Below are 24773 nucleotides of genomic sequence, written 5' to 3'. Positions count from 1 at the left end.
GTTTTAAAAATCCTGCCCGAAGTTAGTTCTTATCGGAACACTATATCATATAGCTGTCATAGGACCAATCGGGCGAAAATCAAGTTCTACTGTGAAAAACTTTTTTGTTTTATGAGAAATCTTAACCAAACTAATACAATATGCATTTAACTTGGTTTTATATATGCATTTAATTTGGTTTTATATATCCTGACCAAAGTTGGTTCAAATCGGACCACTATATCATATAGCTGTCATAGGACCGATCGGGCGAAATCCGAGTCTTAGTATGAAAAACTTTTTTTTTCATAGTAAGTACGGGGTCTCCGACAGTAGAGTATGCACGGCTTAAGCGACGCGAGCAAAGCGAGCTGGGGGTGGAGCCCCCTAGTTTTCCTTTATAATTAAAAAAATAAATATTTTTAAATATGAAATACGTTCAACAACTAAATTTTAATATTTTACTATTTGCCTGCATTAATGATACAGTTACAATGTTAAAAGCAAAAGCAATTGCAAAAATTTCTGATATCCCACAAAAAAAACCTCTACACGAGGTAAAAGTCTAGTGACGAAAGCAATTTCTTATCATATCCAATTTTGTGACGAACAAAATTCAGTTTAATCTAAAAATGTTAAATAAAAATATAAATTAATAAAAAAGCGAAAATTGGCATTCTGCATTGCGCAAAAAGTAATTTTTATGTACAAAGAAGCTCACCCTTTTTTCTCACAGTGCACAATGCCAATTTTCGCGTTTTTTATTAATTTATATTTTTATCTAAAATTTTAAGATAAAACTGAATTTTATTCGTCAGAAATTTGGATATCAGAAATTTTGGGGCAAGAAATTGCTTTCGTCACTAGACTTTTACCTCGTGTAGAGTTTTTTTTTGTGGGATATCAGGTTTTTTTTGTGGGATTTTAATTACAGTCACACAGTGTGTAATCCAATTATGTCATTTTGGGAAAGTTGCAGGGCGACAAACGTATTAAGTTATTAGCTGTGACGTGTTTAAGATTCAATTTCTGCACCGTTGAGCTTTTGCTAAATAGAAAATTATCCAAAAGTTCTGGTTTAAAATCATCCGCATCCAAAGAAAAGTTCAGCTGATGCTTCCAAGCTTAGCGGATATTTGACCTCAAACGATTTGTCGTTTCATCTCTCGTTGTTCAAATAGCGATAGTTGATCTTTCAGATTTAATTTCGGTAAATGTCTATAATGCCAGTCATATCTCATTCTGCTTGAAGAATAGTATAATTAGAATATTATTATTTGTTTATAATGATTAAGCTGCAGTTTAACACATTAACAGCTCCTTTATTATCTGCGTCTTTTTAAGCAATTTCCGGGAATTATCTTCAATTCTCACAGCCCTTTCTTAGCTGTCATATCCATCTGGGACACTTTTAGTAATTATTCAGCATTAAATATATAGCTATTAAATTATTCATTCTTGAAATGTAAGAAGCTGTCAACATTCTCCAAATTAAAATCACCACAAAATGTAAACAAACACCAAGTGTGACCAAGTAAATTTATCGAAATGCATGGTCTCACATATTATCGAAATGAAATCAAAACGAAATCAGCCTCAGACCTGATTTTGTGAAATCACTTAGGGCTACCACACTTTGAGTATAATTTTTTTAATTTGCCTGGCAGCCCTACACATTTTGTATGGAGCAGCTGTGAACAGCTGATCACCGAAATCAAATCTGTAACGAAACCAAATCCAAATCTGTTTCAGGAATCCCACCATTATGCAGATGTTTAATGGTGGGTTTAAATAGAGGCACGGAGAGTCATATTTGACAGCCACAATGGCTGAGCAATGTGAACACAAATGATGTGACATAAAATTCAAGTGGCACAAAAAATGTGTCACTTTCAATGTGAACACCGGTGTCATTCCGTGCCTCATATTTTTTATGCCAGAGGCTGGTACGGATTTGACAGAAAATAGTTTGACAGCTGTTTCAGTGGAGCCAGCTCAAATGAACGCTTTATCCCGTGCCAAGCATATCGAGCAAGTTGGTTTTTTTGGGACACTGTGGCACGACTAACAATGTTATTTTGGCAATTCTTGTTTTTTGAAATGGATTTACTGTAAATTTTTTAATTTTAAAATGAATGTGATCTTGAAATGAATTCCCTAAAGAAGCAAAAGGTGATATTGGATGAATATTTTCCAATTGCCAATGATAATTTGATCCGCAAGAAGCTAGCGAAGTTATGTGAAAAGCTCACATATGACCATTATTTAATAAATATGCATAAAATTAATTTTGCTTGCTGGACGAAAAAGCGCGCCGATTGTTTGTTTTTATTCTTTTTGTGGAACTTGCTTATTGCGCACGAGCTTGTTCAATGTTGATTTTTTGTTAACTTTCTGAAGCCGTTGTGCTGTGTGAAAATGACAAGTAGTGTTCACATTGAAGGCAGTCATTTTGGCTTGGCACAGCGCTGTGAAGCACATTTTAAGTGACGTCAATGTGAACATTTTGACTAGTGTCACGGGCTGTCAGAAATTGCCGCAGAATATGATGTCGCATTGTGCCCCTATGTAAGCCCACCATAAGAAGCTTCTTGTGACCGTGTGACCAAATCAGTGTGGTAAACGGACAATAGTAGTAACAAATTTCACAAAGCAACCATGCAAAATTTCATTTTGTATGATAGATTTTTTTTAAATAAACTAAGTTAGAGCCCAATCTAATTTTTACTGGTAAATTCATCATAAATCAACCCCTATTTGGGTCTTTTTATTTTTCTTTTTTGAGATAAGACCGGCATTATAGATAATTACCTTAATTTCTTTATTATTAGCAATTGGCATACGTCGCGAAGTTGAGCGTATCCATTTTAATAAATGTATATTTAAATGTCAAAAAATAGTTGAAATCGGGTTGCGTTTTTTCAGCGACTGATAAATCAGTATTTAGTATACTAGAAATGGGTGATATTTTTACGTCGCTGTTACCTGTGACAAGTACTTTTATGCAATTGTCGCTGCAATGACAATACAAAAAGTAACGACGAGAAAATCACTGATCGATATTTTTACCAGTGATTCCAGCTTTAACTGAAGCAAAATAGATTCAAAAACAAAAAATTTTTTTTGTGGCATCAGTTTTTATACATACTTAAAGTTTATAAATTATACTAGGGGGCTCCGTGATAAAGAGGAGCACATCTTATATTTTTCTTGAACAAACTTCTTTTACGCAAATATAAATTACTGTTCTACTTCAATAATTGGAACCCTTGTTGATTAGGTCAACCTGGTATTTCGGACTTTCAGTTTTAATTTATAAAATATTCTGTAACACAGGCACCACACAAAATTATTGATTCTGAGGTCTGATCATAATAACGTGTTTGTATGTAAGAGTAGAATAAACGTATTATATAATAAATATTGCAAGTGAACAACTGCAGTTTCTGCCGTTTAAGAGCAAAGGATCGCTTTTTCAACATTGGGTTTATTCGGCAGGTTTTTTTTCTTTACTTCTGATGGATCAGTAATCAGTACCTGCTAAATGACATGATACCTTCATATACAAATCAGATTACTACGTTTTTCACCGTTCGTACAAAGCAATTATTATCTGTTATCAGTTATTTGAGAAGAATTTAAAATTTTTAGTTGAAAATTTCTTGCTGATCATATTTATATAATATAACATTTTTTGAAAGAGATAATAATAATTATAATCACGCTGATTTGGCGGGAAAAGTTCAGATCTGGCAGAAAAATTTGAGACTTGGCGTGCAAAAGCGAATCTGTGAGTTTGGTTGAGATAACCTAAAACACAGAACAGTTTTTCATACTAAAGCTTAATATGATCCCGATTGTTCCTATGAATTGACTCAAACGAGACCTTTATTTTTGGATGCTTGAAATATAATCGAATCTGCAAGAAACAAAAGTCATTATTATCTGTAAAAGGGAAAAAGTGTCCCTACTCACCAGATGTTCTTTTTTGCCAGTGTCGTGGCAATGTAGGGTCACTGGGGTCAATCGTGTATCCAAAACATTTTTCATTGGACGCCTGCTTATATTAAAAAAGACGGTGTGTAGCTGCGTGCTCGATATGTATAAGATCACCATAGTTGGACAACAGTCTACAGTTTGCCAAAGCTTTATTTCAAACTTCCAAAACCGAATATTGATAACGTCAAGTCGATTCAGTCGTGGTAAATTCGAAATCAATTTTTGAAGCTGTCTGCTTGTACGGCCATCATTACCCAGCATAGTCAATTGACGCAAGTATATCATACTTTTGAAGGTGGTTAAATTAATCGTCCAAATGCTGTCGTTAAAAGTAATTTTCTTAATGTTCTCAATAAGCATCCCAGTTAAAAAGTGTTCATGTTTTTGACATCCCAAAGGATAAGTTAACTTTCGAAACTCGGTCAATCGCATTAAAACGCTACATGAACCACATTAGGAAACTTTTAAGGCTATCTAGTATGACCCAGTCTAGTTCCAATTCCCGCACCGTTTTACTTATTATAGACAGAAAATCATTCAGCAGTCCTAGTATCTCGATAACGTAACAAAAGAGAACCGCATCATCCAAAGTAAATGAGTAGCGCACATTCTTGGTTGCTTTGAATAGCGATAATTGGTCTTTTAGATTTAAATGCTTTATTATTAGCAATTGGCTATCGTCGTTAAGAGTATCCATCTTATATTAAATAAATTTGATACGTACTAAGAATCGCCTTAATTAAGTTTTTGATTGACTGACGCAATTTTCTTACTCGACAACGTTATGTTTGAAATGATTTGTTTGTTAAATTACTCATATCGTACTTGTGCCTTGCATTCCTGCTCCAAAATGGATATTGGTTGTTTTGTTTCGAGCCTTTAGTACATGGTATTTTTAATTATTAATATTATATGGCTCGTAACCGGTATAAGCCTGGATAATGCCAAACTTATGGCAAAAAATATGCTGCTTATGTCTGAATAATTGTAAATAAAGATAACTCCTAATACAATTACAACTTATCTTCCTTAAGTTATTTATGAAATTAATAATGAATAAAAAATACGAATTTATGAAATTGATAATGCATAAAACACACGAATTGCACGTTATTATCAAAGTATGTCAAAAATACATGAATCAGTTTTCCCTTCGATTAATTATTCGATTATTATTCCCCTTTTTTTAATTATTATAGAAATTAAACAAAATTGATTTTAAGAAATATATTATCACAAACTTTTTATAATATTAATACTTTAAATATGCATTAAATAGCCTTCTCTTCATTAGTTGACATTACGAAAGGCAAAAAATGTATCTCAACAGAATTACAATCGATGTAGTGGATATTTAATGGCTCAAACAAAACCTTTAATTTGGGATGCTTAAAATATAAGCGAATCTGAAATTAGAAACGTTATTATTAACTTTAAAAGGAATAGAGTGTCCCTACTCACCAGATGCTCATTTTCGCCAGTGTCATGGCAATGTAAGGTCAAGGGGGTTGATCGCATATCCAAAACCTTTTCCATGGGACGCCTGTTAATATAAAAAAAATCAGCATATAGTTGCATGCTCGATATGTTCAAGATCTTCAGAGATGGACAACAGGCGACAGTTTCCCAAAGGTCAATCTCAAACCTCCAAAGCTGAAAATTAATAAGATCAAGTCGTTCCAGTCGTGGTAAAGCTGCAATCAATTCTTGTAACTGGTTGCTCGTAAATCCGTCATCTTCCAATAAACTTAACTGACGCAAATTTATCAAACTTTGTAAGGCGGGTAGTCTAAACTCCCAAATGCTGTCGTTGAAAGTAATTCTTTCAATATCCTTAGCCCGCATTCCACTTACAAATCCAATTTGATCACAATTCATATTATAGGTAAGTGTTTGAAGCTTGGGCAAGCGCATGATACTCTCACACAGACCCATTTCAAAGCCCTGATTTGGAATTATCAGCTCTTCCAACATTTTCAATTCGCCCATTTGTTCACATTCATATCTATGGGTAAGGGACCAGCATTCGCTCATGTCCAGTTTGCGCAAATACATCAAACTATCCAAGTGAATACAATCAAATACACCGTAAGCCTTTAAATTCGTCAGTCTTGGAAAGAGTTCTGCAATTAATAATATGACTAGGTTCCCATTGGATTCCGCATCGTCGTCATTCAGTGTGTACTTCAGTGATAACACTTGCGGAAATTTGTAGGGCCTCCAGCGTTTCAGGTAATCTAAAGTGACAAAATGTAAGTCCAATTCTTTCACCGTTGGACTTATGATGGACAGGAAATCATCCAACAGTCCTGGTTTTTCTTCAAAGGAGAGAAAGTGGGAAAAATCCAAGGTAAAACTCTGCTGATGTTGCCAAGTGTAGCGTACATTTGAGCTCAAACGACATGTCGGTTCTTCTTTTGTTGCTTCGAATAGCGAAAATTGGTCTATTATATTTAAATGCCTTATTATTAGCAAATGGCAATCGTCGTTGAGTGCATCCATAATTTCAAATATATATTTGATATACAAAAAACGCTTAAATCCGAATGTTTTTTTTTCAGTAACTGATAAAAATACACAAAGTTTTAACTCGATAACGATAACGAAATTATTAATTAGCTTTGCTCGTGAAATTACTCATATCGTATTTGTGACTTGCATCCCTGGTCCAACATCGATTACATTCACATCGATATACAGGCGATAGCTTGTTATTATTATTGTCCGTGTTCGTCTTCTCTTATCAGTTCGTTTTATTTCATGGTTTTAGTTGGTAAAATTGATTAAATGTAGCACTTTATGTTGTCCTTACTATCACCTACATAAATGCAAAGATGCCGCCGACGGAGACACTTCGTTCTGGCAGTGGCAGCGGGGAGCGGAGTGACAGGGGAGTAGGAGGCTCCGAACAAACGTACATCATCAGACAAAGCAACAAATGCTATGAGCATCGCGATTCCCAGGCCACTGCAATGTCGGTAGACTACTCTGGCCAATGGGTATTACTAGCGGGTCGGGGTCATTTGGCCTTGCAGCGATTGGGTCAAGATGATGGAACACTACGTCGTCACGAGCGACAGTCCAAGTACGACGTATCCGTGGCAGAGTTTGCCATATGTCCCAGTCGCCGGGAGTACTGTGCTATAGCGGTAAGTTATGTGGCATACTAAAGATATAATCTTATTGTTTTGTACTTTCAACTTTTGCAGACCAGCCAAAATATTGATATTGTGCGCTGGGGACCCGCCGAACCGTACTATGAGAATTCGTTGCGTGGGCATACGCGAACCGTGACCGACATCGACTGGCACAGCAAGAATCCAAATTTGCTGGTCAGCTGCTCCATTGACACCTTCTCTCACATTTGGGATCTGCGCGATCCCCGCAAGCCGGCGTTATCCTTGAACGCTGTTTGCATGTGTAATTGTTAATCACTTAGATAATATTTCCATTATGCCTCTTATGTATGATTGTTTGTTTTTAGCTGGCGCTACGCAAGTTGGCTTTAATCGTGTATCCGGCAATTTACTGGCCGCTGCTCATGATGGTGATTTGCGCATCTGGGATATACGTAAAGGCAGCTGCCCGACGCATTACATTACTGCCCATCTGAATCGCGTGCATGGCATTAATTGGAGTCACAAGCGGGAGACATGCTTGGCCACTGCCAGCCAGGATGGCACCGTTAAATACTTTGATGTCTGCAATCCCAGAAGAGCTGAGAAAATCATTACCACTTTGTCGCCTGTCTGGCGCGCTCGCTACACAGTAAGTCCACCAACTGAGATACTTTCTTTTACCATAATCATCTTCTTTACTCTAAAGCCCATTGGCAACGGCTTGGTCAGCATTGTGGTGCCACATTTAGGTCGTGGCGAGAACAGTTTATTGCTTTGGAGCAACAGCAAGCAAACGGATCCAATTTGCTCCTTTGTAGGTCATACCGATGTCATATTGGACTTTGCCTGGCGTCCCAATCGCGAGAACTTTACTGAAATCGTAAGTACAGCTTGATTATATAAATAGAACTACATAATAGGCGACCGCAACTGTTATACAGTTGAGAATAACAACTGCGATATAATAATTATTTTTCAAGCTATTTTTTTGTTTAATATCTTAAATTAAAGCTATTATATATTTGATATACATTAAAATTAAAATTAAAAAAATATTGCTGAGAATCTTAAATTATTTATTACTTATTCAAAAATCCAAAAATATTAGGGATCAAAAATAAAGATTATTTTATTTTAATTTAATTTAATTCCAAAAATCAACGACATTGAATAATAATTAGAATAACACCATATTGATCGTTGCAAAGAAATCTCTGCTTTTACGCCATGATTTTATAAATAACAATTATCAATATTGAGTAATTTTATACAAATCTGACTAATCCTAATATTTGAGGGATAATAATAAAATTCATATGTCATCTTTATTTATAATAGTGTTACAAACAAGGCTGCAAACCATCAAAATATTAGTAAAGGTTCAGCTCGCTGGTTCAATTCGTAGAGCACCACTTAGGCTCGGTTCGCAAACCATGAACCTAAAAGCTTTTTCAATTTAGTAAATTTGGTTATTCCATCTCTTTTAGACTCTGAGATCCTTGTTTAAAGAAATTACACATTAAAGAACCTACTTCGCTCGGTTCGCAAAATCCGGTTTTATATACTTCTCCTGATCTGCATAAGGTTCTCAAGATCCTTTTTTCATTTGATTCAAGAAAATATACTTTAAGGGGCCTCTTCCTCGCCGCTAGAGCACGCTCGACAGTAGGATACCCTGTGCCCAAGTACTCTGTACTAAAAGTTGATATTCGACCGATTGTTCCTATGGCAGCTTTATGAAATATGGCAAGAATGTACAAAACCAACTTAAATGCATATTCTATAAGTTTGGTTAAGATATCTCAAAAAACAAAAAAAAAAATTCATACTAAGACTTGATTTTTGACCGATCGGCTATATGTTGTAGTCGACCGATTTAAACGAACTTCGGTCAGGATGGACAAAACTAAGTAAAATGCGTATTTTATCAGTTTGGTTAAGAAATCTCAAAACAGAAAAAAACTTTTTCCTACTATGACTTTATTTCGATTAACCGTCTCTATTGCAGCCATACGATTTGAACTAAATTTGGTCAGGATGTATAATACAAACCTAGATCCATATTATTTTAGTTGTGTTGAGATATCTCAAAAAACAAAAAACTTTTTCATACTAAAACTTCATTGTCGACGTATCGTTCCTGTAGCAGCTATATGATATAGTGGTCCGATCCAAAAATTAAAACAAACGTGATCTGTGAATGGTATCCAAGAACCTACATACCAAGTTTGATGTATCTAGCTCTTATGGTCTCTGAAATCGACGCGTTCAAAGAGACAGACAGACAGACAGACTCGGATCTTGATACTGATAGAATATATACACCACGCCTCCTTTTGCCTGTTACATTCATTGTGCCAAACAAATTTTACCATTTTTTGGGCATTTTCAATGGGCTCAGGGTATAAAAAGACCTACCTGTAGGCCTACCTGTTGTTTAATTTTTTTTTTTAGCTTTTATAATAAACTAAGCCTAAAATTTGTAGGATTCTTTATAAAATGTGAATTTAATTCTTGAATTAAAAAAATATGCATTTTTTTCACATTAAGATATTTAATAAACATTTGTTTAGAAAATTTTTATTTGGATTTCTGGAATTAATTGAAAGCATCTCTCAACTCGTTTTAGGAACTGGTAACCTGGTCACGGGATCGCACACTGCGCGTTTGGAAAATCGATGATACAATGTTAAAACTGTGCGAACCATCGGCGGATGAGGATGAAGAGAGCGAATCACCACGCTATGAATCTGAATTAAGTGAATTGCGAACCATAACACCGCCAGAATTTTTGCATGCACTACACCCGCGTCCAATGGCAGCTGCCTCGTTGCCAATAGCTGCCACTCTTGATGCTGGTGCTGGGAATAATACACTGCCAATGGCACGCTCGCCAAGTTTTGGGGGAGTGTATGCCCGACGCGAAGAGACCCATATTGCACGCTCGTTGACGGATCAACCGACATGCTCACTTCATCATGAGTTCTCGCTATTGAACACGAATATGCCGCATGTGGATGTGGACATGCTGGATGCCATTAAGCGTTATGCTTGCTTTAAGATCTGTTCGGCTGATCATACGGTGATACTACAGGTGACCTTCCCCACCTCGTATCCCAGTCCCAATGTGCCACCCGATTTTCAACTTTGCCAGGGCACGACTCTATCCAGCGATGTAAGCGGTGTTCTCCTCAAAGTGCTGCGCACCAATGCCCTGCAACGTGTCAAGAAATCTCGTAGCTGCCTGGAGCAGTGTCTGCGTGCTCTTGTCGTGGCCATGAAGAAGCGTGTCACAGCCGTGGCTGGTGCCGGTGCGGATCGCAGTCAGCTGCTCTTGCAATCGCCCAGATTGGAGGGCGCATTGTCCAGTGCGCTGCATGATGCCTGCATACCCTTTCCCCGCACCTCTGGTGTGCATTTTAACGGTATCGGCATGCTGACCACCTTTGCCCAGGTGCTAAATACCAAACGGCTGACCCTGCGTCAACATCAAGCCATCACGCCACGTACTTTGAGTGCCATCAATAGCAGTGGTCTGCTTGGCAATGTGATGGCCACAACACAACGGGATGCAAATGCCTCGTTTTATCTACAGGAGCGGATGATTGCCTGTAAGCCGGGCAAACAGCGTGTAATGCGACAAATGAATGGCACCACGCCTGTTGTCCATATCTATGATGCCAGCCAATTGCTTCATATTAATCGTGAGATGGCACGAGAGTTTACCCTGGATAAGCGCAACATTGCCGAGACGTGTCGTCGCAATGGCGAAATCTGTCGAGGTCATGGCCGGCTGGATTTGTTGCCTATTTGGCTGCTGGCTGAGCTCATTGCGACGCCTCATGTGCCGCATGAATCGATGAGCTGCCAGCTGCTTTTTTACAAAGATCCCTTCAAGAAATCACTGCTGGAGTCACTGATAATGCACTATGCCGGTTCTGGCGATGTACAAACTGCCGTGTTGTTGGCCTGTCTTTTCGACAAGTGTCCAGCTGCTCTCATGGATGTCATGGACGTGACCAGCTGTCGGCTGCCAACTCAACTGCATGCACAATTGTCACCGTATCACACGGTGTTGCCACTGGATTTCAAATCATCCGCACAGACACGTACGGTCACTGGGAACTGGCAACAGTTGAAACAGTTACGAAGCAATTCCTGGTCCGATTCGTTAGATTGGCTGGACTTTAAGCTAGGCCAGGCAGATGCATATGCCTGTTCATTAATTCGACGCACTAAGATGCCGCTCTTTGATCAATTCAAGCGCGTCTATGCGGACATACTCTTTGGCTGGCAGCTGCTCTCAAAACGTGCATTAATCCTAAAGCATACGTTGCATACTCCGCCGCCACCGCAAGGCGTGGAATTTGTCACCGAATGCTCTGGGTGTGCCAAGCCCAAGCGTACTCCCAAATGTGAGCCCTGCAAAAGACCAGTTTTATTTTGCACCCTTTGCTGTCTACCCGTCCGTGGTGCGGCCAGTGCGTGTCTCCATTGCGGACATGGCGGCCACATGCAGCACATGATGCAGTGGTTCGAGGTACGTAATAAATTTTTACAATTACTAAATCTTTAATATATTCTTATTCATTCTTTGCTGTTTAGAAACACAGCGTTTGTGCCACGGGATGTGGTTGCAGATGTTTGCAGAGCACCTCGGAGCTGTTGGATCTCATCAGCTGATCTGGACTCTGGACACTCTTCATTGTTTGGTGCTATTATCATAGCCTTAGATTCGCTGTGGAAATCAACACATATTTCTTTATGTTTTAGAACATCTTTCCTCTGCAATGTTTATGTACATTTCTTTACGTTTTTACACATTTTTTCAATTTCTGAAAAAAAATTTACATAAACGTTGCAGTGGAATGAAGCTATTAGTCTTTAAGATAACATTTTGTAACATTTTCATAGATGACGCTGGAAAATATATAAATAATACGGTATCAGATTAAATTTTTAAAATGCTTTAATTTTATAGTCGGCGTCTTCATAGTCCAGTTAAATTTTAGATTTTGTTTTTTTAATTTGGTATGAGTTCCTGTGCATTTGACGTAAAAATCTATCAGTTAGTCAATTAAACCTCAACCAGACATTGTACCTCATAGTATTTGACAGTCTCAAATGCATTTTCTTTCTTTTCCAAATACACGATATATTTAAATACATGTATATGATAATTTTTTTTGAACTTTTTTATTATTATAAATGTTATAGTTTATCGCTCAGGCTTAGCTTAATATTTACGCATTTACTTGCAGTTCCGTTATTCTTTTAGTTTAGCAATCATCATAATTGTTTGTCCCTTTTAAGAAAGTTCGTTCGTATTTGGAAATATTTAGAATTGTTTTTTAAAAATATATTTCTATAGCTCTGCTTTAACGATAAGCGTCATAATAAATGAAAAAGAATCCATAGCTAAAAGCGCGATAAGGGAACGAAATCAAAAATACTTAATATTTTTTAGATTTATGATTTAAAAAAAATATATTTATATATAACTTATTGCAAATGTTGATCACGCTAAATGTATCTTACTTTTTTTTCCTACTTTTTAAGTTTTCTTCTTTTTGTTAAGTTTTCTTCTTAGTTGGAAAAGACAATATCGTGACAAGAACAAAAGAATAAGATCTAATAAAAATAAAACAAACACGCACAAAACAAATAGTAACAAAAAAAGATGTCTAATGAAAATAGCGAAAACTTTCAGCTTAGGTATTCAAAAAAAGGTTAATTTCAAAATTGAAGCTAGAGCTAGAAGACGGTTGCCAAACTACAAATAATTGTCTGTCTCAGTGTATTTGTGTAAGAGGAGTCTGTGCATGGGATTTTGGGGCCAAGAAAATGTTGTCAGTGCCAGCTACCGGCTGAAGCAGTTTGCTCTTGATATCATTTAAACTGATCGCGATACGTAGCGCTGCACATGGCGATCAGCAGACGGACATTGCTGCATTGCGGACTCTTTGGGCAATTCTTGATAAACAGGCGGCAATTACGATACAGTTCAGAGAGAACTTTAGGCGCATGCTCGCGCGTTATAGGATCCGACATGTTGATAGCTAGTAGCGCCTCATTGAGGTAACTATAAAAAAAATATATATTTAAGAATTAAATCGACGGAAAGTAAATTAACTTATTTCGTAATTACCTCTGTTTAAGCTCATTATGATTGCTCATGTCTGCTGAGATTTGCTGGATGAGCGAGAGCAACACCTTCTGCTCCAGTCGACAGCCGTCGGGTGCAAAGACCTGCATGCGATCTGTGTGACGCAATGTAAACTCCACAAGATTCAAATCATTTGCTAGCAAAGCCTGATGGAAGGCCTTGTTTATTTGACCCGCCAACAGCATTTGTTTAATGCTATCGCGTAGATCGTAGGTTGGAGCGGGTGTCGCTGCCTGCGATCTCATTGCCATATTCTGGCTATCCATATATTTGCGCAATTCGGCCCTTATGGTCTCCTGCACTTGGCGGGCAAGCAGAATTTCCAAGCTCTTTACCTCACGCTGTGTCTCCAACATGGCGTCGGTTAATTCGGTACGATGTTTCAACAAATTGGTTTCCACCAGCTGCTTTAGAAGGCCCAGTTTGTTGTTCAACTCGTCGCCATTATGCGGCTGTGGCATGTGTTGCAGATAAGCATTGAACTCCACCATGACTGCAAGAAAAAAATTGACAAAATAAATGAACTAAGATTAATATTTTTCGTAAATTTTTATTAAGTAATAATTTAAATACAAAATAGTTAATAAATATCTATATTTATTTATAAGTCAATATTATTATATTAAAGTTTTAGTATAATATATTATAAATTGAACAAAATTTTAAATAGATAATAACAATTGAAAATTAATAATTAAATAAAACATTTAATACTTGCAAATGTGATCTTAAATGCCAACAGCATCTGCACCCAAAATATTCAATTTACATTTTATATACTTACGGAGATATTGGCCTTGCAATTATAACATAACATTATGGGCGTTTGCCAGTTTTTTTTGGCATTAACTCATTTTTCACGTTTTCAAATCTATGATTTTTTGATGCCAATACATCAAACTGTTATGTTATATACCAAAACTGTTAAAATAACAGTCCAATGTTAAAATAACAGCTGTTAAAGTCAGACGTTGCAGCCAAAGACCACGTGCTTTGGTGAAGTATTAAATTGCAGTGCATTTTAAAATATTTCATTTGTAAAGAAAATCACTTTTTAAAATCAAAATTGGCAATGGATATTAACAGTTTGGGACATGACTGAATCGACTCGACTTTTGATACTGATCAAGAATATATATACTTTGGGGGGTCTGCCACGCCCCCTTCTGCCTGTTAGATACATTCTGCCAAACTTATTATACCATTTTTTGCGCATTTTCAAGGGGTTCCGGGTATAAAAACTCTTTATAAAACTAAATGGACGGAGCTACAGTCGAGCATTCTCGACTGTCGGAGACCCCTTACTTACTATGGAAAAAGCTAAGACTGTTAAATATTTAAAAATATTCTGCCTACTTGACGCCCTTGCAGAGCGCTGTATTACATGTTCGACTACTTGTTTCAATGGCAGCTATATGATATAGTAAACCGTTTTGAGCTGGTAAGGACGTATAAAACAAACTTAAAAGCATACTCTGTCAGTTTGTTTACGATATCTCATAAAACAAAAAGTTTTTCAAACTAAGACTTGATTTTCGCCCAATCAGCCTATGACAGCTATATGATATAGGGGTCCGATTTGAACCAACTTTGGTCATGATATATAAAACCAAGTAACGATATCTCTAAAAACAAAAAAGGTTTTAAATACTAAGACTTGATTTTCGACCGATCGGTCCCATGACAGCTATATGATATAGTGGTCCGATTTGAACCAACTTTGGTTTGGATGTATATGGCTTTCTTAAATGCATATTCTATAAGTTTGGTTATGATATCTCATAAAACAAATAAGTTTTCATACTAAGACTTAATTTTCGGCCGATCGGTCCTATGACAGCTATATGATATATGGGTCCGACCTTAACCAACTTCGATGAGGATGTATAAGACTAGCTTAAATACATATTTTATAAGTTTGGCTATGATATTTTATAATACAAAAAAGTTTTCATACCAAAACTTGATTTTTGACCGATTGTTCCTATGAGCGGTATATTATATAGTAGTCCGATCGAAAAAAAAACAAGCTTGATCTGCCTGCAATACATACCAGGTTTGTTGTCACTAGCTTTTAAATTGTTCTTAGAATTTGGATGTTAAATTTTGTATATCGATTTTTAGTCGGTAAAGGAGGCGTGGCCAAATTCTGAAACAAACTTGATCTGCTTGCAATATAGAGCAACGTACATACCAAGTTTGGTGTCTCTATCTCTTATAGTCTCTGAGATCTAAGTGTTCATAGACAGACGGACATTGCTTTATCGACTTGGCTATTGATACTGATCAAGAATATATACACTCATTCTGCACAAAAACAAACTTAATAGACCCATGTACTTTTTTTTTGTACAGGGTCTAAAAAAACAACGAAAATTTTTTTTACCGCTATTTATACTCTGAGCCCATTCAATATGGGAAAAAAAGGGTATAATGTGTTTAGCAGAATGTAGCAGGCAGAATGGGGCGTGGCAGACCCCCCAAAGTATATATATTCTTAATCAGGATCAACAGCCGAGTCTATTGAGTCATGTCCGCATGTCTGTCCGTCTGTTTTAACGTGTCGATTTCAGAGACCATAAGATCTAGAGACTTCAATATTGGTATGTAGTTTCCTGGATACCATAGGCAGATCAAGTTTGTTTTTATTTTTGGATTGGACCACTATATCATATAGCTGCCATAGGAACGATGCATCGAAAATGAAGCTTTAGTATGAAAAAGTTTTTTGTGTGTTGAGATATCTTAAGCAAGCTGATAGAATATGCATTTAAGTTGGTTTTGTACATTTTGACCAAATTTGGTTTAATTCGGATTCATATATCATATAGCTGCCATAGGGACAATCGGTCGAAAATCAACTTTCAGTAAAGAGTACCTGGGCACAGGGTATCCTACTGTCGAGCGTGCTCGACTGTAACCGCCCACTTGTTTTATATGGAGTTTTTGATTCCGCGGTCGTTTCGCTTCTAGTGTAACTAGCCCTTTAAAGTCTAAAATAACATGATAGCACAAATAAAATAAAAATTATCAGATATTTGTTGTTAAAAATCATACTAAAATAATTATTAACAGAATTTAAATAAAAAATAAAAGGTATCTGTGGACTAAATTAATGTTAAAAATTACTGTTAAAGACTGATTTATCAAAAAAAAATTAGACTATTACGGTCACTGATAACATAATATAATTTTTAATATAAAATCAGTTTAAAATTTGAGTCACACTGATTATTTTAAAAATACAAAATTTTCATTTTTTTGTGTTCAACATAAAAAATAAAAAAATGAATCCCTTTAAGATTTTCTTCAGCACAAATATATTGTTCAATATATATTTATTCTTTCAATTAATATTTATCAGGTATGATTATTTTTAAAATCATGTGCAATCTCTAAGGTGTAGTTGCATTACTTACAGTCTTTAATTCCCACGCTAAATGCCTCGTGGAGTTGCTTGAACATGTTCTGGGATGATTTCTCATAGGCTGGAATTAGGGTGCTGCTCATGGACTCAATAAAGGCCGTTTGCAGGCTTGTCTGTACGCCAATTAGTACGGATTTTCCAAATGCATCCAGGAATTGCTATAAAAATTACAAATTTAGTAGCAGTTCTTGGTTGTAACTAGGTTTGTCATTCATTACTTTGCTCTTGCACACTTGTGCAATATTTTCTTTAATTGTCTTGTCGAATACATTTAACTTTTGGACAATTTCCAGTTGCATTTGATTCTGTAGCTGATCCATTTTGGCATTGACACGTGGCAGCACCTGACGTTGTAGCTCCACATTCAACACATTGCCAATGATTTCCGTGAAATATTTCATCACATACTCATTGAGCACCTGCAGCACCGAATCACGTAGCGCACGGTTCTGATTCTCGCTGACAAAAGACAATAATGATGAGGATAAGAATGATATTTAAGGAATCAAATTCAATTGCTAACCGTTCGTGTAGAAATTCAGCCAGTTTTCTTTTGTGTTCATTTTCGTAACGCTTCAGATATTGTTCCATCAGTTTAGATAATTGCATTTCAATTTTGTAGGCCAACTCGTTGACGCTTTTCGGTTGCAATGCAGCTGCGTTGCTCGTGTTGCTGCTGCTACTAGGTTGCTGTTGTTGCTGCTGCTGTTGTTGCAGTTTGCTTACTTCATGCTCCAGTTTGTTAAGCTGCTGCGATTGCGCCTTGACCAGATCTGAAATGTTGACAGAGAAGAAATAAATAAAATTGGCACATAAATATTGCATTGCAATTGTTATTAAGAAATAATGAATAGTTAAAAATTTCTGCCTGAGATTTAAACACTTTCCATAGATTAATCTTTTTATTATATACGCACCCAATAATTGTTCCAGTTTTGCATTCGTTTCTGAATTGCCGCCTGTAATTTCAATTGTTGCATTGTGGCTATTGTTGCTGTTGTTACTGCTATTTAATGTTGTTGCCGTGTTGTTGCTATTGCTGCTGCTGTTGCCCAACGTCGGTGGAACATTGCCATTGTTTTTGTGCTGCACAGCCTGCGACATTATTTGTGCAGCATTTTGCAATTCGGCTGATTTCTTAGTCGGCGCTGATTGCAATAAGGATGCATCTGGCAACCAATTGCCGGCAGTTTCCTCCAAAGGCGATGAGTTGACAAGCTCTTCCTCCTTTCTAAACATCAAATTAGATATTATAAAGTCAGAGATAGAGGTTATCATTAGATGCTTACTTCTTTTCGGTTTTACATGGCATGAAATAATTATTTTCCTCATCCGATTCCAGATTCTCCAGTTCCGGTTCATAGTCATCAGCATCGTCCTGCGTGGCCATAATCTCCTGGACTTCTCGGCTGGGACTTGAGCCGCCACTGGCCAAATTTTCAGCTGCATTGCGTTCCGGATTGCGGTCAATGGCAATAAACTTTTTGCGCGCCTCCAGTTTTTCCTTCAGCTTCTGCTGCTCCCGATCTTCAATCAAAGTGTTATTCATCAGTTTCATCAGATTTGCATTTGCTGTTTCCGTTCCCTTCGATGTAACCGTGGCCAACATGCGCAGTGTCTGCAACACTTGAGTGTCGATATCCGACTGATCTGTGCTAGCAGTTGCTGCAACAGCTGTGGTATTGATAGTTTCCGCGCCAGTTGTGTTATTGCTGCTGGTGGCTAAAATCACGGCTGTACTGCCACTAGCACTAAACGCATCCGGTGTCATGAGATTCAGTTGCGGATAAGCACTCGCATATTGTGGAGACGAAGAACGAGATTTAGTTACAGCTGCCGTTGCATCCTGTGCAGCTGCAGCAGCAGCAGCAACTGCAACGGCAACAACGGAGGCCGAAGAGGAACCCGCCGAGTTGCGCTTTGACTTGGCAAAGAGTGCATCCAACGGCACAGCGCTCGAGCCGCTGCTGCTGTTGTGCGGTGAGCTTGGCTCCTGTTTAATATCCGCCACGTGCAAAAATCGCGATGGAGTTGCCCCATCTGGAGTCAACGAACGTTTGTTGCTAATGCTCGTATTGTTGCTGCTATTCAAACTTCGCTCAGGCTTCTCAGCCACACACGGCTGATAAATAATCTGGCATTCCTGCAGGCTCTTGCCCTGCACGACAAACATGTGCACCACGAGGGCATCGGTGGTTGCATTATTCTCATCATCATAATCATCGGGCTCCTCAAACTGATAGTAACTCTCGTTGGTACTCTTCAATCGACGCATGCTTGCATTCACAATGGAAAAGGACAAGATGCCCGAGCTCAGCTTGAACTCGGCAATGTTCTGGATGCGCACGGCGGCTTCGTTGTTACCAAGACCGCTGCCAGCTCCGCCTGAAACGTTTCCATTATCAGAGTCACCACTATCGCTGGCCTGATCATTGAGGCTGCTATTAATTCCGGCACCGCTGCTTATCTGCATCACATACACGGCCAGAGAGTCTAGACTGGATATAACCAAATAGCCTGCACTGCGATCAATGCCGGCTATAAACTTGCAGGGCTGCACAGGAGTCGGAATGCTGGCAACAATGTTTATCGTCTGCAGACACTCCCACAGTGAGCAATTCCACAATTTAATCTCCGTGTTATAATCGCTTGTGGTGATCACATACTGCCAGTAGGCACTGTTAAAAGTAATTAAATATTATATAACTTCCCATTTTTGTTGATTTGTTAACAAATAGAAAATTATGTATTGAATTAAATATTTAATTTATATTTTAAAAGCTGAAAATAAATATATTTTTAGCAGGGAGGTAAAGTTCAGTCCAAATACAGTTTTGTGCAAAATAATAAATTTACAAAATTTCTTTTTAGGTAAAAATAATAATGAATCGCAATGTATTTTTGAAACTATAAAAGATCACACAAAAAAAACCTCTACACGAGGTAAAAGTCTAGTGACGAAAGCATATTCCAGCCCCAAAATTTCTGATATCTAAATTGTAACGTACAAAAATAAAATTCCCATATAAAAATGTTGAATAAAAATTTAAATTAATAAAAAAAAAAACACGAAAATTGGAATTCTGCACTGTGCGCAAAAAGGGTGAGCTACCACAAACATAAAGATTACTTTTTGCGCACAGTGCAGAATGCCAATTTTCGGGTTTTTTGGTTTGGAAACTGTTGGGGCTTAAATTTTAGCGGGATTTAGCGATTTCCCGCTAAACTAGCGGCTTTTTTAAGACGTCGTAGAACACACATTTCTAGATTTCCGAAAAGGAAAAGATCCTCATCATTAAATCTTTGATGCAAACAGACAAACTGACTTTTCATTTCATTTTGTGAAGTCCACTAAAAATTTCAAACTTAATTATCTTTTGAACTAGTTGTCGGATTGGAGTGATCGAGGCATCAATCGACGAAAAATTTTTGAAAAACAAAAAATTTTAACCTTAGCCCCCAACGGCTTCATTAGCTGCAATCATTTAACCCTTTCGGGACGGAGTATTATTTTAAAATCCAAGATAGTTGTGGCAAATGTTTTTGCACATTATGAAGGATTGCTAAAAAAAATTATGTACTGCATACTTAAAAATTCTGAAATCGTCCTTTTATCCTGGGACATATAATCCCAAAACGTATAACTTACTCATGTATAACATATGTTACAATTTATCTGTGCTTAACGCTTCCAAAATATATTTTAGATTAGATTTCCTATTTTTCTCACTGAAAACCGCTAATAGGGTGCACTTTGAAGCTTACACATGCGCTTTTGTCAAAGTTTGCGATCGAACTGACAAAATTTTACCGAAGTTGTGAAATTCATCGTCAACTTTGCATTTACATGCTAATGCTTACCGTTATTTTTAGTGATGTAAAAATATATCGAAATATCGACAGCTCGAATTTCTCGGAAACGATTATCGAGTACTTCAACTTCAAAATCGATTTCCATGAAAAATCGACAACTCACAGGGGATTATTAATCGTAGTTAATTTATAGAATTGAGTTTGGTCGTTCAACTTTTGTTGAACGACCGTAATAAATAACCTACCAAATTGCCAAAGCTTGAATAAAACATTAAAGCAATGCAGGACAAATAAGATTTCTAATAAAAGTACGCGCGTATTTTGTGATTACAATTTCGTTTTCAAATTAAAAAATTTTTCTTTTGAAAAATCTCGATATTTGCCACTCGATCTACTATTTTCCGATATATCGACAAATCGATACTTATTTTTGGCGATTTTCTATTCCGATATAAAACTTAATCCAAAGTTTGGATTTACATCACTAGCTTTTATTTTTACATTGTGAAATAGACACTTAAAGCTGCGTTTGGGATTGTTTACAAAAGCGATCGATTTAAAATTAATATTAATACAGAAGTTTGAAATTTGATGGGACATATTGTCCCAGTATTCACGAAAGGGTTGAACTTTGCCCCTCTCACTAACACACCCTCATCTTATGAACCAGGTGAGTTAGCAAAAGTTTTAGTATGCCATTTTGTTAGTAATGACTAAACCTGGGTCGCCTTTCGCACTCTTCGTGCTGCTTTCGTCACTAGCGCGAACTCCCGTCCGCAGTGATATAGAAAACATAATAAAACAAGTCGAAAAGGCTTTAGTCGAGATCACGACTATAGGATAACCGTTACTTATTTTTAAATATATATAAAGGTACATTAAAGAAATAACTATCTATTAGTAAAAACAAGTAGAAAATGCTATTGTCGAGATCTGTGTGCCAAATTTGGTTACTCTATCTCTTATAGTCTCTGAGATCCTTGTGTTTATACAGAAGGACGGATGGTTTTCGCGATTTACGGGCGCGGAAGGGGGCGTGTTAAAATTTTAAAACAAACTTGAGTTCCAACTAGTGATGTAAAAAACATCGATGCATCGTTACACATCGGTCGTAACGATTAAGACTGCTATGAAAGCATAACATACAATTAATATAACTGCTACGGGAGCACTAATTGTTATAATTATAATATACAACATTGTTAATGAAAATTATGGATCAACTGAATTGTATCAACGGAATTCATTGTGAAAATATTTATTTTAAGCATTGTCAATAAAAAATTGTTAATGTTATGAAAACTAAATTTGTATTATTTTATTAAATTCGAATAATAGATATACGATATCAACACTTGATTTGTATTAATTTTATTTTTAAAGGAATTTTGTTAAAAAAACGAAACATTGGACGCATCGATGCATCAAAGTTTTTGACCGATTTTTTTATTCACCATCGAATTTTCATTTTTTAAACATCGATGAACATCGACATCGAAGTTTCGACCCAAATTTACATCACTAGTTCAAACGCATTTGGAGTCTTTGGGTGAAAGTTTGGTATCTCTGTCTCTTATAGTCTCTGGGATCTAGGCGCTCACACTGACGGACGGACGGACAGACACACATGGCTACCGACCCCGCTGTTGATGCTGATAAAGAATATCAGGCCTGTTCCGGTTTTCACTTCCTATTTAATCGGTTTTAAAAAATGTAAAATTTTTCACTTAATTTTACCAATTTGGACCAACCAACTCAAAAATTCAAAAAATATTTTCAGGATATCTTTCACGGTCGTAAAATGTTCTTCCTAGATTAAAAATTAAAAATCGTTCCACAACAACCTTTCATCGAGTAGAGACAAAAATTGAAATCTGATAACAAAAGATTGTATGTAATAGGAAATATCATTCAAATGCTCTTCAATGCTCTTTAAGCTCCCCTTCAAATGTATGTAAAGGATAAGTTCGAGCTCTGCTAGCTAAGGAGTGGCGTTCTAGTCGCACTGCTTTAGATAATGTTAATTACCACAGAAACTGAAAAACTGTAGGCGTGGTGGTTTTTCGCGATTTGAGGTGTCCGTTTGGCAAATTTGGTTGCTCTAGCTCTTTTAGTCTCTGACATGTCCAATCAAAAAAAAAATATTGGCATTATGTTCTATGTCAAAACAATAACTTGAATTACTATACATTCCCGGTTCAAAAGATATTTGCATTAAATTAATACTTTCAATTTAATTTAGCAAAAATTATATTTTTTCTAAAAAGTTGATTAAGTTATTATCTCACTTTTTTCCTCTAAAATAATTTAAAATTATATGAAAAATAAATGCGATCCCTGTTTTAATATGGTATTTGATTTACTTACTCCTCCACGGGTTTGTTGATGTTATCAAGAAAGAATAATGACGAGACGCGTTTCCCATCATGTGGCTTCCATTCGTGCAGACAGCGATGATTGCGCACATCGAATAAATAGATTTGATAGAAACGCACCAGGCCATCGGCACAGGCGGCGGCAACGGTTGTGCCATCCGGTGATAAAGCAGCGCAGGTTATTAATGAATCCTCCTCAATCTTAAGATAACCAGTTTCTAAAGCCGCTGGCTGTATCTGTCCGCGCTGTAAGATTAATACATTATTAGTTGTTAATGTCTTGAAATATTTTTCGCCAACTTACGCCATGTTCGGTAACAATCATTCTGACATGGAAGCACTGAAATTGTGTGCTGCGAGACCAAATCAACAACTGGTTTTCATCCTCCTCTTCGCCAGTGGCACCAATGGCGGTGGCAGTGCTGCTAGAGGTGTGGCTGCTGGTGACGTAGGGACACCAGGAGACCATATCATATTCGGGTACATAGCTTGCAATGGGATCATCCACTTTCAGTACAAGTTTGCACATCAAATTTCCATCGATTAAATCGATTTTATACACAAACAGGGAGCTCACATCGATGACGGCTAGAATCCGTTCCCGTTCACTGTGAGCAAATTGTAAATCAAGAACCTCTCCGTTCATACCCTTGATGAGGGCACGTTGGCTTGTGTTGGTGTTGCACACACGAACCATACCCTCCATGCCGGTGGCTTTGTTGTTAACTGTGTGTGGAGACAAAGCCATATAATTATGTTTTGTTTATTTCAATAACAATTGATACATACCATTGATGGCGTAGGCCAAATGCTTGCCATCACGATGCACTGCCACCAAATGGCCAGGATAATAATATTTCTGTTCCCATTTATAGTCGACGACATTTTTGAGCTTCACCTTCGACGAGCCACGTGCATGACTACCACCACAGCCATAAACTTTCGTATGATTCGTTTCGATGCTATAACAGCATTGCTTCTCATAAGGCTTGAAATTGCTGGAATTGTAGGAAAACAAATAATGATGAATAATTATGGTGGATGATGGATGATACACTGTCAGGCTAACACATACATGACTTCAATTTTTTTGGTATCCGATTGATTGCCATTGGCGGCAACAATGACTCCGGCTGTTGCTGCCTGATCCTGTTCAGTGCTGCTGCTCATATTGAGGCAGGTTCCAATTAGAATAGTTGTTCGTTCTGTTCCAGCTGTTGTTGGAACTGTCTGCAAATTACTGTTGCTCGTTAATGCCGTTAAATGAGCGTTGGTATTGGTAATTGCTTTAGTAGTAGTAATTGTTGTTGTTGTCGCGTGCTTTGTTGTAGCTGTGCCTTTGCCACACCTTGATGATTGCAATGACAGCGGCTTACGAAAGATTGGCAAATGTGCGAGCGCAAAGAGCGCGATTAACATTGACGCATTTACTTACTAGGAAGAGACCATCTATTGTTTACTTTCGACTTTATTATAAACATTATCATTCCATTGTGTAAACGTAAACTAACCTGCACTTGAGCAGCAGTTTCCAGTTTCCAGTGCTCGCGATCTTGCTTTGCTCTCGCTCTTATTTTCTTGCTTCAGATGGTCACATAAAATACGCACGCACGGAGCTATTGTTTCAAGCGTTTTACACCATTTAAAAAGTAAATTTTAACAAAAGCACACGTAAAAATTCAATCGCAAATTTCGCGAAAATTTGCTCCAATGCCGCAAAGCGTTAGTGGTGTGTAGCGGCGTGTGCAGTAGTGCTCGATTTTCTTAATCGATTTTTAATTCTTTGTTGAGGTAAAAATCGATTATTTGAAAAAATCAATTATGAAATAAAATTTGAAAAAGAACCGTTTCTTTTTTTCAGGTCCATAGAATTTTTCACCGGTGGACGCAATGTC

The 24773-nt window shown here is 37.1% G+C and overlaps 3 protein-coding genes across 5 annotated transcripts; 1 reads left to right on the top strand and 2 right to left on the bottom strand.

The window, feature by feature from the left end:
- Window positions 1-5190: 5190 nt before the first annotated feature.
- On the bottom strand, window positions 5191-6591 carry LOC117780538. Its single transcript, XM_034617099.1, has 2 exons — window positions 5440-6591; window positions 5191-5384 (listed from the first exon to the last, which is right to left on the bottom strand). Exons 1-2 carry the CDS (start codon window positions 6478-6480, stop codon window positions 5250-5252), a joined length of 1176 nt encoding a protein of 391 aa, XP_034472990.1. The 5' UTR covers window positions 6481-6591; the 3' UTR covers window positions 5191-5249.
- Window positions 6592-6685: 94 nt separating this feature from the next.
- On the top strand, window positions 6686-12053 carry LOC117779477 (GATOR complex protein Wdr59). Its single transcript, XM_034615686.1, has 6 exons — window positions 6686-7127; window positions 7188-7398; window positions 7463-7746; window positions 7804-7977; window positions 9727-11637; window positions 11703-12053. Exons 1-6 carry the CDS (start codon window positions 6813-6815, stop codon window positions 11778-11780), a joined length of 2973 nt encoding a protein of 990 aa, XP_034471577.1. The 5' UTR covers window positions 6686-6812; the 3' UTR covers window positions 11781-12053.
- Window positions 12054-12274: 221 nt separating this feature from the next.
- Window positions 12275-24621, bottom strand: LOC117779476 (enhancer of mRNA-decapping protein 4 homolog). 3 transcript variants are annotated; one of them, XM_034615684.1, is made up of 12 exons: window positions 24390-24621; window positions 23954-24312; window positions 23668-23876; window positions 23183-23604; window positions 22871-23124; window positions 17980-19368; window positions 17608-17921; window positions 17214-17463; window positions 16909-17149; window positions 16683-16848; window positions 13246-13756; window positions 12275-13179 (listed from the first exon to the last, which is right to left on the bottom strand). In XM_034615684.1, exons 2-12 carry the CDS (start codon window positions 24295-24297, stop codon window positions 12987-12989), a joined length of 4293 nt encoding a protein of 1430 aa, XP_034471575.1. In that variant the 5' UTR covers window positions 24298-24312; window positions 24390-24621; the 3' UTR covers window positions 12275-12986. The 3 variants fall into 3 exon arrangements, with proteins under 3 accessions (XP_034471575.1, XP_034471574.1, XP_034471576.1); XM_034615683.1 differs by having other exon boundaries at window positions 12987-13179; window positions 23954-24327; XM_034615685.1 differs by having other exon boundaries at window positions 12987-13179; window positions 23954-24108.
- Between the last annotated feature and the right edge of the window lie 152 nt (window positions 24622-24773).

The sequence above is a fragment of the Drosophila innubila genome, assembly GCF_004354385.1.
Source record: "Drosophila innubila isolate TH190305 chromosome 2L unlocalized genomic scaffold, UK_Dinn_1.0 4_B_2L, whole genome shotgun sequence".
In the NCBI taxonomy this organism is placed as follows: domain Eukaryota; kingdom Metazoa; phylum Arthropoda; class Insecta; order Diptera; family Drosophilidae; genus Drosophila; species Drosophila innubila.
This window is presented reverse-complemented; position numbering and strand designations above follow the sequence as displayed.

Excerpts from the sequence above, each read along its gene's own strand:
- LOC117780538 (XM_034617099.1), bottom strand. The coding sequence starts at position 6,480 with ATGGATGCACTCAACGACGATTGCCATTTGCTAATAATAAGGCATTTA. Across the intron at positions 5,385-5,439 it reads CTGGCGAAAATGAGCATCTG|ATTCGCTTATATTTTAAGCA; the intron begins GTGAGTAGGGAC and ends TTCTAATTTCAG.
- LOC117779477 (XM_034615686.1), top strand. The coding sequence starts at position 6,813 with ATGCCGCCGACGGAGACACTTCGTTCTGGCAGTGGCAGCGGGGAGCGG. Across the intron at positions 7,128-7,187 it reads GGGAGTACTGTGCTATAGCG|ACCAGCCAAAATATTGATAT; the intron begins GTAAGTTATGTG and ends CAACTTTTGCAG. Across the intron at positions 7,399-7,462 it reads CTTGAACGCTGTTTGCATGT|CTGGCGCTACGCAAGTTGGC; the intron begins GTAATTGTTAAT and ends GTTTGTTTTTAG.
- LOC117779476 (XM_034615684.1), bottom strand. The coding sequence starts at position 24,297 with ATGTTAATCGCGCTCTTTGCGCTCGCACATTTGCCAATCTTTCGTAAG. Across the intron at positions 23,125-23,182 it reads TGATTGTTACCGAACATGGC|CGCGGACAGATACAGCCAGC; the intron begins GTAAGTTGGCGA and ends TTAATCTTACAG. Across the intron at positions 17,922-17,979 it reads CCATGTAAAACCGAAAAGAA|AAAGGAGGAAGAGCTTGTCA; the intron begins GTAAGCATCTAA and ends TTTGATGTTTAG.